This window comes from Leptopilina boulardi, unplaced genomic scaffold, assembly GCF_019393585.1.
Source record: "Leptopilina boulardi isolate dan_hultmark-lab unplaced genomic scaffold, ZJU_Lbou_2.1 LbouV2_291, whole genome shotgun sequence".
Taxonomy (NCBI): Eukaryota; Metazoa; Arthropoda; class Insecta; order Hymenoptera; family Figitidae; genus Leptopilina; species Leptopilina boulardi.
The window spans coordinates 652355-667116 of record NW_026137853.1 but is presented as its reverse complement, the minus strand read 5'-3'; the positions used below and the strand labels follow the sequence as shown (position 1 = coordinate 667116).

The 14762-nt window shown below is 26.0% G+C and overlaps 5 protein-coding genes across 5 annotated transcripts; 4 read left to right on the top strand and 1 right to left on the bottom strand.

Annotated features, from left to right (window-relative positions):
- Nucleotides 1–292: 292 nt before the first annotated feature.
- LOC127282209 (COP9 signalosome complex subunit 4) lies at nt 293–2675 on the top strand. The gene is made up of 8 exons (XM_051306342.1): nt 293–667; nt 738–817; nt 972–1090; nt 1160–1296; nt 1376–1490; nt 1564–1753; nt 1818–2195; nt 2277–2675. The coding sequence occupies exons 1-8, from the start codon at nt 585–587 to the stop codon at nt 2408–2410; spliced, it is 1236 nt and encodes a 411-aa protein (XP_051162299.1). The 5' UTR covers nt 293–584; the 3' UTR covers nt 2411–2675.
- A 299-nt stretch (nt 2676–2974) lies between these two features.
- LOC127282211 (voltage-dependent anion-selective channel-like) lies at nt 2975–5822 on the bottom strand. The gene is made up of 6 exons (XM_051306345.1): nt 5670–5822; nt 4675–5000; nt 4474–4595; nt 4280–4388; nt 3974–4182; nt 2975–3613 (listed from the first exon to the last, which is right to left on the bottom strand). The coding sequence occupies exons 2-6, from the start codon at nt 4995–4997 to the stop codon at nt 3522–3524; spliced, it is 855 nt and encodes a 284-aa protein (XP_051162302.1). The 5' UTR covers nt 4998–5000; nt 5670–5822; the 3' UTR covers nt 2975–3521.
- Nucleotides 5823–5969: 147 nt separating this feature from the next.
- On the top strand, nt 5970–9704 carry LOC127282208 (SET domain-containing protein SmydA-8-like). Its single transcript, XM_051306341.1, has 10 exons — nt 5970–6164; nt 6407–6847; nt 6939–6997; nt 7127–7346; nt 7499–7749; nt 7848–8015; nt 8306–8532; nt 8630–8840; nt 8922–9067; nt 9190–9704. Exons 2-10 carry the CDS (start codon nt 6833–6835, stop codon nt 9420–9422), a joined length of 1530 nt encoding a protein of 509 aa, XP_051162298.1. The 5' UTR covers nt 5970–6164; nt 6407–6832; the 3' UTR covers nt 9423–9704.
- A 103-nt stretch (nt 9705–9807) lies between these two features.
- LOC127282207 (SET domain-containing protein SmydA-8-like) lies at nt 9808–12411 on the top strand. The gene is made up of 7 exons (XM_051306340.1): nt 9808–10218; nt 10344–10539; nt 10700–10927; nt 10998–11282; nt 11401–11688; nt 11798–12008; nt 12089–12411. The coding sequence occupies exons 1-7, from the start codon at nt 10157–10159 to the stop codon at nt 12388–12390; spliced, it is 1572 nt and encodes a 523-aa protein (XP_051162297.1). The 5' UTR covers nt 9808–10156; the 3' UTR covers nt 12391–12411.
- A 320-nt stretch (nt 12412–12731) lies between these two features.
- LOC127282210 (erlin-1-like) lies at nt 12732–14756 on the top strand. Its single transcript, XM_051306344.1, has 5 exons — nt 12732–12891; nt 13170–13308; nt 13429–13618; nt 13697–13955; nt 14028–14756. Exons 2-5 carry the CDS (start codon nt 13201–13203, stop codon nt 14470–14472), a joined length of 1002 nt encoding a protein of 333 aa, XP_051162301.1. The 5' UTR covers nt 12732–12891; nt 13170–13200; the 3' UTR covers nt 14473–14756.
- Nucleotides 14757–14762: the final 6 nt, after the last annotated feature.

Genomic DNA, 14762 nt, shown 5'->3' with positions numbered 1-14762 from the left:
TTATTTCTTATTTCTAATCAAACTAGATATGAAATTTTCAAAATTTTGAAAAAAGAAAATCGGGAAATGATGCCATATATTGCGGAAGTTATTATCTAAAGTCACTTCCGTTTTTAGAGCGGGAAGATTTAAAATATTATTTCCTTGATAGATATTTTTTGTTTTCTTAAAAAACTTTTTTTTTAAATAAATTTTATTTATTAAAATTTAAAATAGACGATTTTTGAGTTTAAAAAATGTATTAATTTTTTATTTGGTAAAAATTTTTTTCACTCGTGTGCGAGTTTGTTCAGAAACAATTTAAAGGTTAGGGTCGCTTGACACAAGATCAAAGCTTCATGATGTTCATGATCTTCTTGTTATAATAATTTAGGTGGTATTATTTATGTGCGGTTATTAGTGTGGATATTTTGAATAATTTAGTGTCTTAAAAAAACAAAATCCAGCTATCTAGTATGCATAATTGATAGAATACTTATTGTCTTATTGGAAAAACGTGCTGCCATTAAAAAAATAAAGAAGGTTTTATCATTCGAAAAAAAGTTGTTTATGATTGTTTATGTGATTAATAAAATTCGGAAAAAATGGTAGTCACGGTAGCCTCTGTACGTCAACAATTAGCAAATTTGGCACATTCTGGAGGTTCCCATAAAGATCAAGCTGACAAGTAAGTTTTTTTTATATAAATATAATTTTTTTTTTTTTTTTTGTTATTGACTTATATGTTATTATTTCAGATATCGGGCTATTTTAGATGCAATTATTTCATCATCTGGTGATGAGCTCGCAGAAACTTTAAAAGTTTTCATTGAAGCAAGTAAGTTTTATGTTTTCTAATAAATTTGTTTGTAAATTGCAATTTTTTTGAGGTATACATTTATTTTGATTTTTATGAGATTGTTATTAAATTCGATTGTTAATTTTGGTAATAATTATTAGAATTTAAAAATTTTAATTTTTTTATTTTATAGTTGTAAATGAAAATGTCAGCTTGGTTATTTCAAGACAAGTTCTTACGGATGTGAGTAGTCGACTTTTAAATCTACCCGATGAGATTTCGAAAGCAGTTTCACATTATACTTTAGATAAGGTAAGATATAAGAATTTTATATTGTAAAATTTTTCTGAATTAATAAAATATATATTTTTTTTTCTGCAGGTTCAACCGCGAGTGATTTCTTTTGAAGAACAAGTAGCTAGTATAAGACAACATTTGGCCGATATTTATGAACGCAACCAAAATTGGCGAGAAGCTGCTAATGTTCTCGTTGGCATTCCTTTAGAAACTGGTCAAAAGTAAATTTCTTTCTTTCTTTTTAAATTATAATTTTTCCAATAGACGAAATATAATTTTTTTTATTTACATTTTTTTCAGACAATACACTGTAGACTATAAACTTGAAACGTACCTCAAAATTGCTCGACTTTATTTAGAAGATGATGATCCAGTTCAAGCCGAAGCGTTTATAAACAGAGCATCTCTTTTACAGGTTTATTATTATTTTATTAATTAAATTTACAAGAAACTAATTATTATATTTTAAAAAAAAATCATATTTTTAGGCCGAATCAAAGAACGAACAATTGCAAATTTATTACAAAGTTTGTTACGCTCGAGTCTTAGATTATAGAAGAAAATTTATTGAAGCTGCTCAGCGATACAATGAACTTTCCTATCGTTCAATTATCCATGAAGATGAAAGGATGACGGCATTAAAAAATGCTCTCATTTGTACCGTCCTTGCGTCCGCAGGTAATTAATTAATTAATTTAATCGAGTCATCAAAAACAAAAAAATTCAAATTTTATTATTTTAGGTCAGCAAAGAAGTCGTATGCTGGCAACTCTTTTTAAAGATGAACGATGTCAAAATTTACCTGCCTATTCAATTCTCGAGAAAATGTATTTAGATCGAATAATTCGTCGCTCTGAGCTTCAGGAGTTTGAAGAATTTTTACAACCACATCAAAAAGCATGTACGACAGATGGACTTGGATCAACAATTCTCGATCGTGCAGTAATTGAACACAATTTATTGTCAGCCAGTAAACTCTATAATAATATTACATTCGAAGAATTGGGAGCGTTACTTGAAATACCACCAACAAAAGCTGAAAAAATTGCAAGTCAAATGATAACCGAAGGCAGAATGAATGGCTATATTGATCAAATTGACTCCATAGTTAATTTTGAAAGTGAGTTTTGATATTTTTAAAGAAAATGAAAATAATTTTTAAATTAATTTGATTAACTTGTAAAAAAAAATTGTTTTTTAGCTCGTGAAACTTTACCAACATGGGACAAACACATTCAGTCTCTTTGCTATCAAGTAAATCAGATTATTGAGAAGATTGCTCAAACTGAACCAGAATGGATTGCAAAAGCCATGGATGATCAGATGGTGCACTAACTATTATTGAAAATTAGAAATAATCTAATCAGAGATCCTTTTTTTTTTATTTCTTTTTATCTAAATAAAAGTATTAAGTTCGAAAAAGGCTAAAAAAAAATAACAACTTTCTACTTTGAAAAGTAATTGTAACTTTAGACTATTGATATGAAAAAAAACATACTAATTTAAAAAAAGTAGCTTATTTGATTTTAAAAAAAAATTGTCGAACACGGAAATATGTTTTTCTTTGTAAATAAATCACTACCACGCCAAAACTTAACAATTGTGTCTTAATTTTATTATTTTTTTTTCTCAGCAACTATTCAAAGGCATTCGCTCAAAATATAAACTACAAAAAAAAAAAAAGATCGTTGATTATTATGATTATATAATATAAATTAAAATAGAGTAATCGAACTGGGCTCAATTTGTTGAATACTATTTTTCTTTTCATTTTCATATATATAATAGAGAGATAATTACAATGTTCTTATTTATCATTAACAAAGTCGTAAAATATTTCAATTTTTAAAAAGTGTGTGTATATTATAATGAAAAAAAAAAAGATTAAAATTCATTAGGTAATTTTCTTTGTAGTTTTTATCATCTATTTACAGAACTACATGGAAAAAAATTGTGTATTAAACGAAATTTCGATTATTTGTTATACATTGAACATTTTATTCGTCCTAAACACATTTTTTTTCTTATTACTCTATTTCTATTTTTTTCCCCTCTCGGAATTTTTTTTCTTTATCGTCTCGACATTAATAATTATCTCAATCGTCTTTTTTTATCTTTGAATGGAATAATCATTTCTTCTGTCACTCGATTAATTAATTATCGTAGTAATAAGTTTTTAAGAAGAAATTCGTCATAATAATTCAAGATCGACATTCATTCTGTTGTAATTCGATAAAACTCAACTGCTTTTATTATTATTTTTTTTTTTTTTTTTATAATTGAGCTAAAATCGATGCGTGAAATTCTATATATCTAAAATTACACGTTAACAGGCGATTTTTTTTCTCTGAAGCTTCTGGTGAATCTGTCTCTTTACGACACAAGTGTTTTATGAAATTAATAACAGAGGGGTTTGAATTTTCATTCCTCTCAAAAATATTAAAATTTAGGCATTGAGCTCCAATGATAAACCAACTTTATGTCCACCGGATCCAAAGTTTTTGCCGTCAATGTTCGTTGACAAAGCAAGTATAACACCTGGATGGAAAAAATAGAAAATTAAATATTTGTAAAGAAGAATTGAAATCGTGATTTAAATTTTTTATATACAGTCTCTAGATTTGAGAATAAATAATGTTAATCAATAAAGAAAGAGAGAAGACACTGTCTGGTGACCATTGAGCCAGGAGGTTAAATCTAATTTTAGATTAGCACGTGGTGAATTATATAAATAGAAATCTCTAACTACTTTTGATTAGTTTTACAATCACAGACACATTCTAGACACAAGGACAAGTTTGATTATCACCTTATGAATATTACTTTTTCAAAAATGCAAAAAATACTTTTTTAATCGCAAAGTAAAGCTTTTTGATTAATAAAAAAAAACATTAATACCTTCACGGAGCTTCTGTTGATATCCCAATCCAATTTGAAGTTGTGAATTGACCTTGGCTCTGACAGAGGCATCTTGATCGAGATCGTATTTAGTACCAAGTCCAAATTCAGTGACATTATTACTGGAATTCCAGGCCAAATTAATTGCTCCCTCTAATCCTGGTTTCACTTTGTGATAAATTGATCCTCCAAATTCGCGACCATTACTCCTAGAAAAATTATATTTTAAACGTTAAATTATTTCACGAAAACGATATTAAATTTTTGCAATAGTTTTATAAAATAAAAAAGATGTTTTTAACTTACACGGAAGTGTGAATTGCAAAATCAGGACCAGTAAATCCAAGTGCAAGATTATTCTTAGTCATTTTGCTCCTTTGAGTGTCAAAACATGTTTGATAACCGCATAGCCAACCTTTGGAGAAAAAAAGAAAACAAGAGTCATAAAAAGAGAGAAAAAAAATCGCATAACACTTTTAATTTGAAAATTAAAAATTTACCTTGGAATCCAACAACAAATGATCCATTAACGATAGGACCACTTGAAAGACTGATATCCATATCAGAGGTAATTGCTGCATTTTCATTTTTATAAACTGTCTTCAATTGTCCAGTTTTGCCTCTACAATAAAATGTAAAATAAAATATTTGTTTTTTTTTAATCACTTTTTTATTGGATGAATGTAAATAAAATATTTTACCCAGTTTGCGGTGAGAATGTACAACTATAAGTAAGTTGTAATCCTTTCAAAAGTTGATCAGCAATGGTAACATCAGTACCGAGAGTATTGTCAGTATTCCATTTTTCAGCAAATGTAATTCCATATTCTTTCATTTTATATTTACTCTCAAAATTACCAACAACTTTGCCAGTGTCTTGATTTGATACACCGCCAGTGGTGAATTCAACACCTGTATCAGTTTTAGTTTTTACATTCAATTTTAAAAGACCAAAATGATAACCATTGCCGAAAACATTTCGTGCGTCTTTTCCCAAATCACTGTATGTTGGTGGTGGTGCCATTGTCTATTAATGAAAATAATAAGTTTTTTTTTTTAAAACAAATAAAAATTAAATTTTTCAATTATTGATTCTATTAATAAAATATAAATAAATTCTTACAAGTGTTTTTTTATAATAAAATTTAACAAGAAAATCCCTTTATTGAACTAAATCTCCTAAAGATGACCCAATTCTCGCAGGTAACCTTCAACTTAAAAATCGATCAGAAATTGTGAACATCAAAAAATATCACGTTTTTTAATTACTGCGTTTTTTTGTACAGGATTTAGAAAATACGGTTTAAATTTATAATTATGTTTTATTAAATTATAAATTTTTTCTAATTCGAGGGAAAGTGGTATTGACCTGGGTATTACATAAGCCATAAACTGAATTTCCGAGCATAAAACATGGGTGTTTCTAACCTATGAAGATTTATTTAGGAGGCAAAATATTAATTATAATTAAAATCTTATAATTTAAAAAGAATTGAGGTAAATTTTTATTAAACTTTGCCCTTTGGCATTAAATTCGGCGAAGGTCAGCGATACTACGTCGTCGTTAACAATTTGCAAACCATGCCGGCGTCTGAGATTTTCAGTATGTCTTATATTCTTTCACAACTCCTTTCAATAATAATAAAAATAAATGCATTGAAATAGGCAAATTATGATAAGAATTAATAGTACTTACATTTTAATTTAAGAAGCTTGTTTCGTGTGAAAATTACGACTTCGTTGAGGAGAACTACTTTGGTCTTAACAATCGAAGAAACCCAAGAGGGAGGAACTATTTGCGCATGTGCAGCAAACATGGCCCTTTGCATATTGAGGAAGTTTGTTTTATAAAGAAAAAGAAAAAGTGTCATTTTATTTTTAAAAAGAAACTATCACTGCTTTGAAACCAAGTAAATATTTACGATATAGTGAAAAAGAGTTCAATGTCAGTATTTTTACAAATGGAAGCAATTGACAGTAGATCAACATTTAACCTCAAAAAGTAAACAAAAACGTGAAAAAAAACATTTTACTGATATAAAACAGTTATTAAAATGTCTATTACTACATTTTTGTATATTAATTTAATGAATCTACAATTATTTAGAATAATGAACAAGAAAAAAGTTCGAGGTAAAATTTTGAGGTTAGAAAAATTTCAAACTGTAACGGCGGGAAATAAAGGAACTACGTAAGTCATTTTTAAATAATTTTTTTAAATTTATATTTACAATAACAAAATATATTTTTATTATATAAATTTTTTTAAATGAGATTCGATTTTTTAAAAATATATTTTAAATATAATTCATTAAAAATTTGTCTTTTGATTTAGGAAAATGTATAATAATAAATAATTATTTTGTTTACGTTTTATATACCTAATTATGTGTTGTTGTGATGATAGTAATTAATTAAACTATTGAAAAATAGTAGGAAATTTTGTAAACACAAAAAAATTGGGAAAGCAGAAATCAATATTAAAGGAAAATATTTTAAATTTTATAAATTTGGAATTTACGCATATTATATATAATGTAAATATTTTGCCAAAAAAAAAAAGAAGAAATAAATATATGAAACGAGTGAGCCTAAAAATGAATGAAAATTGGATGGAAAACTATTGGATGTTATTTGTACGTTTCAAGCGCCAAAAATATACTCAATCAGTTGGTCCTCAACTGACGTGGTGAAGAATCGAGACTAGAGTAGCACATTCTAGATTCAAAGTTTGGCAAGCTTAGAGGATTTTTATTTTTGATAACGCTCAATATATATATAAGATTATCAGGACAGTTAATTTCACATACGAACAGAAACAGGTGAACGAGATTTAAAGAATAAAAAAAAAAGTGCATCATGTCTCAATTGTCCGTAAGTTTCATTTTATATTTTTATTATCTAACATCTATTACGTCAAAAAAAAAACTATATAATTTGATTTTTCTCAAAAAATTGTTTTTAGAAAAATGGCGAAGGACTTTCTAAAAATTACGAAATTCTTCAAAACGAACAAGTGGGACGGTAAAATGTTTTTTTTTCTTTTTATTTGTTAAAATTTAAATATAAATTGTAAATTTAACAATTTTGTAAAAGCAATTATATTTTATATTTTAAGTAACAATATTAAAACTATAATTTTTGTAATTGTAGATATTTGGTGGCATCGAAAGATTTAGAAGAAGGAGAAGAGATTTTTATTGAAACGCCCTTTGTCGTTGGACCAAAAGCTTTTACATATCCTCTTTGTCTAGGATGTTATTCTGCCTGGCCTCGTCTTCCTGACACTCATACACTTTGCAGTAAATGCAGTTGGCCAGTTTGTGATTCAGAATGTGAAAATAATCCTCATCATAAGGATTATGAATGTCAAGTATGTATAACTATGAAATTTTTTTTTAATCTTCACAAAATTTTAATCTTAATTTTTTGTTTCTTTGAATTATTTTTCCGTTTTTTTCAATTATTACGTTAAATAAAAAATTCTAAATTGTTTATTATTATAATTAAATAAAAATTAAACAGGTTTTCGCAGAAGCTCGTGAAAAATTTAATATTGCAGTGGCTTTAAGTGAAGAATTACAAACTGGAGTTCCACAATTGGAATGTATAACACCTCTAAGATTACTTTTAGCTTCAGAAAAAGATTCAGAACGATGGGAGAAACAAGTGAAGAAAATGGAAGCTCACAATAAAAAGAGACAGGGAAATTGTCAATGGAAAGCGGATCATGTTAATATTGTTGAATACATAAGAAATCGTTTAAAATTAACAAGGTGAGAATCTTTTTTCTAAAAATATGTATTAATTTATCATTAACTTTTTTTTGAATTATGTTACAATTTAAAATTTTGTTTTCTAAATATTTCTAAAGATTTTCAGAAGATGATATACAAACGGTTTGTGGAATTTTGCAAATTAACACTCATGAAGTACGAGCAGCAAAAGGATATCCAGCAAGGGCTCTTTATCCACAATTTTCACTTATGAATCATTCTTGTGTTTCTAATACAAGTCATGGTGTATCGCCCACCGATTACAAGTAATAACAAAAATATTATTATTTTCCCATGACACTTTTCGATTCGTATTATTAATATGCATTCAATAGAGAAAACATAAATACAAATACATATTTTCTAAATTTAAATTACAAAAATGTTATTCATTTTTAATATTGAAGCAAATTTTATATAATTGTTAGAAAAATTGATTATTTATTTAAAATTTATTATTTATAGTTATAGGAAAATTATTTAAGTTATTGAATTAGTTATTTTTAAACTAATTTTGCAAATTTTTAAAAGTGGCAATTTTCCTTTTTTTCAAAAGGGTTTATTTGAGAACAACAGTGAAAGTTCCAAAAGGAGGTGAATTATATGGAAGTTATACTCATTCCCTTTTGCCAACAATTTTAAGACGAGAACAACTTTATGAGGGAAAACATTTCTCTTGCGCCTGCAACAGATGTTCCGATCCAACAGAATTAGGAACTCACATGTCTTCTTTAAAATGCAGTAAATGCGATAATGGAATCGTGGTTCCTTTGGATTCTCTCGGTTTGAAAATAAAATTCTATATTAAAACAAAAATTAAAAAGCAAAAAAAAAATAAATAAATAAATTATAGAAAAAAAATGTTTAAATTAAATTTTAGATTCCGATAGTTCGTGGAAATGTACACATTGTGAATTTATAACAACCGGAGCGGCAGTTTTGAAAGTTTTTCGAATAATGCAAGCCGAAGTGGAAGCAGCGGAAATGCTTGCTGGACCCGATGGACCAGAATCAATTCAACAGCGTGAAACAGTGATAAAAAAATATCATTCTGTCCTGCATCCTCATCATTCCTTTCTAACGATGCTGAGGTGCTAAAAAAAACGATGCAAAAAATTTAATTTAATTTAAAAAAATGAATTTTAAGAAAACAATTTTAATTAATTTTTCAGATATTCATTGGTTCAAATGTATGGACGTGTTGATGAATATCTTCTCACTGATTTACCGGATGTTGTACTTGAGCATAAAGCTGAAATGTGTCGTTTATTACTTCAGGTATTGGACGTTGTGGAACCTGGATGTTCAAGAGCAAGAGGTATAAAATTAATTAAATATTAATATTAAATCAAGATTTTTGAAAAATTATTTTTTTATTTAATTTGATAGAATTTTTAATTCAATTAAAAATGTAATGTTTGTATTATTTTCTTTTTTTAGGAATGGTTTTATATGAATTGCATGCTCCTCTTTTAATTTTGGCAAGGGGTCAATGGCAAGCTGGTGTTATTGATAAAAATATTTTAAAATCAAAAACAACAGAAGCTGCAAATATTTTGAAAGAAGCAATTAGAATTTTGTGTTTTGAACCGGCTGACACACCGGAAGGACAATTGGGAGAAGAATCTAAAGAATCATTGGCCGAATTATGGAAATCAATTAGTGAATTATAAAAAAAACAAGAAGTTTTAAATATTTATATATGACAAATTTACATTTACGTATTTTTTACTACTTTAATCATCCGATTTATCTGAATATTCAGATATTAGTATTTAGTAAAAATTTATCATTTCATAATGATGAAAATTATTTAAATATTTATTAATATCGAAAATAATCTATGACTCAGATAATTGAAAATCATTTATATTACAATTTCTTGTAATAATATATTATATTTTAAAATTATTTGAACATTAATTAAATATTGAATAAAAGGTACTAATGATAAATTATTTTATTAATTTATTTTAGTATTTATTATCATTTATTTTATTATTTTCTAACGTTAATTTAATTCATTGTTATAATTATTAATAATATTAAATTATTTTAATTAATAAATAATAGTTATTAAAAATAATATAGAATTACAAATAATCTATTTTTATATGAGCAGTATATGATCTTTTTTTTATTTGGCCTAAAAAGATTCTAGCTCTTTAATTCTATTAATATCATCTTGAGAGAAATGACTACCAACGTAGTTTAGTACACCAACGTTTTCTAAACCTTTAACAAATCAAAAAATTATTTTTCCAAAAAAGAAATTTCAAATGTTTTCAAAAAAAAACCCTAATTGTGTATAATTCTTTAGTTTACATTTTAACAAGTTATTTAAAACAAAAATTTGTTACTACAACTTGAAATTTTTATATTTTATTGAAAATAAAAATTATTTATTATGGCAAGTAAAAGTAGTAATTGTTTAAAATATAAAATTTGTCATTCGGAAAATTTAGGAAGGTAAATGTTTTTATAATTAGTTTAGAAAATGTTTAGTTTGTAAAAAAAGAATTTTATGAAGTAATGAAAAAAATTGCATACAAGTTTAAAAATGTGAAAATTTATTTAAATTTGTATTGTTTTAGATATTTGGTATCGGCAAAAAATATCTCAGCGGGTGAAGTGATAATTAGAGAAGATCCTGTGGTCGTTGGACCTGCAACTTTTAATAAATCATCTTTATGTTTTTCTTGTCTTCGTCATCTTTCGGCTGCTAGCAAAAAATCACACTACATTTGTTCGAAATGTAACGTCGCCCCCCTGTGCAATAGTTTCTGTGAGGTAAATATATAAATGAAAAAAAGGTTCTAAAAAAACCGCCTTTTTAAATTAGAATGATTTTAATTAAAGATAAATAATTTTTATCTACTTAAAAAAGAGAAAATTTAATAAAAAATTCTAATTTTCCATTATAATTAATTTTTATTTATTTATAATAAAGGATTCATTGGGCCATCACACAAAAGAGGAATGCCAGCTATTAGAAAGTGATAAAGAATTTTATTCCAAAAATATTCAACAAATTACTGAAATTTTAATGCATTTTCGAATGTGGCTTTTAAAAGTGAAAAATTCAAATCAATGGGAACAAATAAATGAGATGGAGGATCATTCAATTAAAAGAAGAAATACCGAAATATGGCAAGAGAGAGAAGAAAGTGTTGTCGATGTTTGTATTTTTTTTTTCAATTTACAAATTTTTTTTTACTATTTTATTTTTATATTTTTAAATTTTGTAGGTTTTTCGCGAGATGAAATTAATTTCTGCGAATGATAAGAATGCGGGAGAGCTTGTGCAAAAAATTTGCGGTATTTTGGATGTGAATTCATTTGAATTGAGATCTCCAGGAGGTATGGGCGAATCTCCCCTTCGTGGTCTTTATTTAAAAACATCTCTCATTGCTCACGAATGTCGAGGAAATACACACATAACTGTTGATGATAAATTTCAATTAACAGTTTTTGCAAGTCTTCCAATTCAAAAAGGAGAAATAATTTATTTTAACTACACTTCTTCTTTATTGGTCAGTTTTAAATATTTACAAAAAAAAATTAAAAATATATTTCTCCGTTTTGCAAAATTAAGATTTTTTTTAATATTATTAATATTAATAATTAGATTATAAAATTTAATTTCTACAGGGCTCAGCGGAACGAAAAGAACATCTTCGAGAAGGAAAATATTTCGAATGTAAATGTTCTACTTGTCTTGATCCTTTCGAAGGTGGTTCACATTTGAGTTCAATAATTTGTCCAAGATGCAGAAAAGGTTTTGTGACAATAAAAAATCCATTGACAATTAATCATTATGACAAAGGGACCAATTGGGAGTGTCAGTCCTGTAAAAGAAATTATTTTGGATGTCTAATTAAATCAACTTTAGAAATATCAAAATCGTTGATCAATAATATTGAAATTGATGACATAAAGGTTTGAATTTTTATTATGATTTCTAATACTAAAATTATTTTTTTAAAATTCTTATCTAATCTAATATATCTAATATATAAATATTAATGAATCAATTTCTTTTCGACAGAAAATGGAAAATTTATTAAAGACTTTATCCTCAACTTTTCATACAAATCATTTTTTAATTTTAAATTTGAAACAAAAATTATTGACCGAATATAGAAGAGAATTAAGTTCTCCTAATCCGCAGAAGAAAACTTTATTAAAAATGTTTCAACTTTGTAAAGAGGTTTACAATGTTCTCGAAATAATAGAGCCAGGAATTTCCAGGGCTAAAGGTGAGAATTTTAATTCATTTTTTTTTTTTTTGTAAATTAAAATATATTTCATAATAACAGAAAAAAAATATTTACAATAGGTATATTATTGTATGAAATGCATTTTCCTGTTGCAATTTTGGCAAATCGTGCCTATGCAGCTAATGAAATTTCATCACATGATCTTCTTTTAAAATTACAAGAAGCCGAAGATTTATTAAAAAAATCTTTGAAAATGTTACTTTTGGAACCGGCAACAACACCAGAGGGAATATTAACAAAAAGAGCGCTTCAGGAATTGAAAATTTTATCTCAAAATATAGACGATGTAAAATCACTTTCATTAACGCAATCACCAAAAAATAGAAATTTAAAAAAAAGAAATAATTTTCGAAAACACTAATAAAAAAATCTCTTAAATTTACGCGCGGAATATTTCCACCAATCGTATTTCATTCTTTATGCGCGATTTACAAAAGAAAACTAACGTTACATTCATATAAATAAATATTTTTTTTTTTAAATTGTGATTAAAATTAAAATTTTGAATACAGTGTTTTAGAAATTTATAATTAATTTTTTTTAAATAAATAAAACGATAATCAAAAATAATATTTACGCCTTAAGATTTTTCACAAAACACACACTCATTGGTTGTTTATTAAAGCGCAAATTTGAAAACAGCCAATGAATGGAATTGTTATGACGTATATGAAAATCACTGATTGGATCACACTCCTGATTAGTCCCCTGATGGATAAACATTTTGACATAACCTCAAAATCTGATCATCTGTCAAAATGAATTTTTTCTTTTTTGATAATAATAATTAATTAAATAATTGAGAAAAGATAAATAAAACTCAAAAAGAATATTTCTATTTCCAAGGGCAATTATTAGAAAGGTAAACGTTACAATTTGTACATATATATTTTGTATTTATTATTTTAACAAGTATTTTAATTGTTTAAAAGGTTTAAAAATTTTATTCGAATTTTTCGACACAATTGTTTTTTAATAAAAATTAAATTTTCAGTAATTAAGAAGTAAATTTATTGTTATTGCATATTTACTATATATCAGGAAATCAACATAACCTAAAGTTTATTTATAAATATAATTTTTGTTGAAATATAAAATATATATATTAATAATTAGAATTAATAGTCAACATTTTTTCAGGTATATTGTATATTTCACTGCAATTAAAACAATGATTGACCAAAGTGTAATTGGAATCGGCATTTTAATTTTTCTAGCTGTGATATTTAATTTTTCTCTTCATCGTATAGAAGAAGGACATGTTGGTGTTTATTTTCGTGTACGTAAATTTTGCTATTTTTAGTTTTTTATAATTATTTTATTAGTTTATATTTTCAATTTGATTATTTTGTTTGTTTTAAAATGAAAAGTTTTAAATTTAAAAAAAAATTTATTTCAGGGTGGAGCATTATTGCCTCATGTCAGTAATCCAGGATTTCATATGATGATTCCCGTTCTTACATATTATCGTGCAGTACAAATAACTTTGCAAACAGATGAAGTAAAAAATGTTCCATGTGGAACAAGTGGTGGTGTGATGATTTATTTTGATCGAATTGAAGTTGTTAATATTTTAGACGCCGGTGCCGGTAAGTAAACAATATTATTTGATTTATTTCCAATCTATCAGAATTAATTTAATTTAAATGCATTAATATTTTTTTCAGTCTACAATATGGTTCGAAATTTCACTGCTGATTATGATCGAACATTAATTTTTAATAAAGTTCATCATGAATTAAATCAATTTTGTTCGGTGCACACTTTGCATGAAGTTTATATTGATCTCTTCGATCAAATTGATGAAAATTTGAAAACTGCATTACAAAAAGATTTAAATGAACTTGCACCAGGTTTACATATTCAAGCTGTTCGTGTTACAAAGCCAAAAATACCGGAAACAATTAGAAAAAATTACGAACTCATGTAAGTAATTGAAAACAATTTTTATTCTATAAATTAAAATTGTTACAAAAATTTATATTTTTTTCTTTTTAGGGAAGGTGAAAAAACAAAACTTTTAATATCAACACAACATCAAAAAGTCGTTGAAAAAGACGCTGAGACAGATCGTAAGAAAGCAATCATCATTGCCGAGAAAGAGGCACTAGTTGCAAAAATTCAATTTGAACAGAAAATCATGGAAAAAGAATCACTACAAAGAATTGCTTCTATCGAAGATGAAATGCATTTGGCACGTGAAAAAAGTCGTTCTGACGCTGAATTTTATCAAACAAAAAAACAAGCCGAAGCAAATGATTTATTATTATCGAAAGAATTTTTAGAATTAAAAAAATATGAATCACTTGGACAAAATTCGAAAATTTATTACGGTCAAGATATACCGAAAATGTTTTCCCTTGGCGGATGTTCGAATGATCCAACATTGGGTCATATTTCCGGTAGGACACACTCAACATCTTCTGTTGATAGTAAAACATAATTTTCACTCTCTACTTTATTTATTTTTTTTTTATTTTTTTTTTACACAAAATCTGTTTTTTTAAATTTCTTTTTCTGTTGCCTTTATTTATTCTAGTAAACATCGAACTGTAATATGTAAATATTTTTGTTTATTAAATTCGTTTATTTACACATACACAAGTTTAAAATAACACAAAAATACAAGTTTTGTACATATATATAAATTTTGTTCATTTTTTAAAATGAAAGAAAAACAAATGTAAACTGTTGTCCTATTTATGAAATACATATTTTTTATCACTATTTTCT

Coding starts and splice junctions, on each gene's coding strand:
- LOC127282207 (XM_051306340.1), top strand. CDS start 10,157: ATGGCAAGTAAAAGTAGTAATTGTTTAAAATATAAAATTTGTCATTCG. Junction 10,540..10,699: donor TGTGCAATAGTTTCTGTGAG/GTAAATATATAA, acceptor TTTATAATAAAG/GATTCATTGGGCCATCACAC. Junction 11,283..11,400: donor ACTACACTTCTTCTTTATTG/GTCAGTTTTAAA, acceptor TAATTTCTACAG/GGCTCAGCGGAACGAAAAGA.
- LOC127282208 (XM_051306341.1), top strand. Junction 6,998..7,126: donor CAAAACGAACAAGTGGGACG/GTAAAATGTTTT, acceptor TTGTAATTGTAG/ATATTTGGTGGCATCGAAAG. Junction 7,347..7,498: donor ATAAGGATTATGAATGTCAA/GTATGTATAACT, acceptor AAAATTAAACAG/GTTTTCGCAGAAGCTCGTGA.
- LOC127282209 (XM_051306342.1), top strand. CDS start 585: ATGGTAGTCACGGTAGCCTCTGTACGTCAACAATTAGCAAATTTGGCA. Junction 1,491..1,563: donor ACAGAGCATCTCTTTTACAG/GTTTATTATTAT, acceptor TCATATTTTTAG/GCCGAATCAAAGAACGAACA. Junction 2,196..2,276: donor CTCCATAGTTAATTTTGAAA/GTGAGTTTTGAT, acceptor ATTGTTTTTTAG/CTCGTGAAACTTTACCAACA.
- LOC127282211 (XM_051306345.1), bottom strand. CDS start 4,997: ATGGCACCACCACCAACATACAGTGATTTGGGAAAAGACGCACGAAAT. Junction 4,389..4,473: donor ATTTGTTGTTGGATTCCAAG/GTAAATTTTTAA, acceptor TTTTCTCCAAAG/GTTGGCTATGCGGTTATCAA. Junction 3,614..3,973: donor TCAACAGAAGCTCCGTGAAG/GTATTAATGTTT, acceptor TTTTCCATCCAG/GTGTTATACTTGCTTTGTCA.
- LOC127282210 (XM_051306344.1), top strand. CDS start 13,201: ATGATTGACCAAAGTGTAATTGGAATCGGCATTTTAATTTTTCTAGCT. Junction 13,619..13,696: donor TATTTTAGACGCCGGTGCCG/GTAAGTAAACAA, acceptor TATTTTTTTCAG/TCTACAATATGGTTCGAAAT. Junction 13,956..14,027: donor AGAAAAAATTACGAACTCAT/GTAAGTAATTGA, acceptor TTTTCTTTTTAG/GGAAGGTGAAAAAACAAAAC.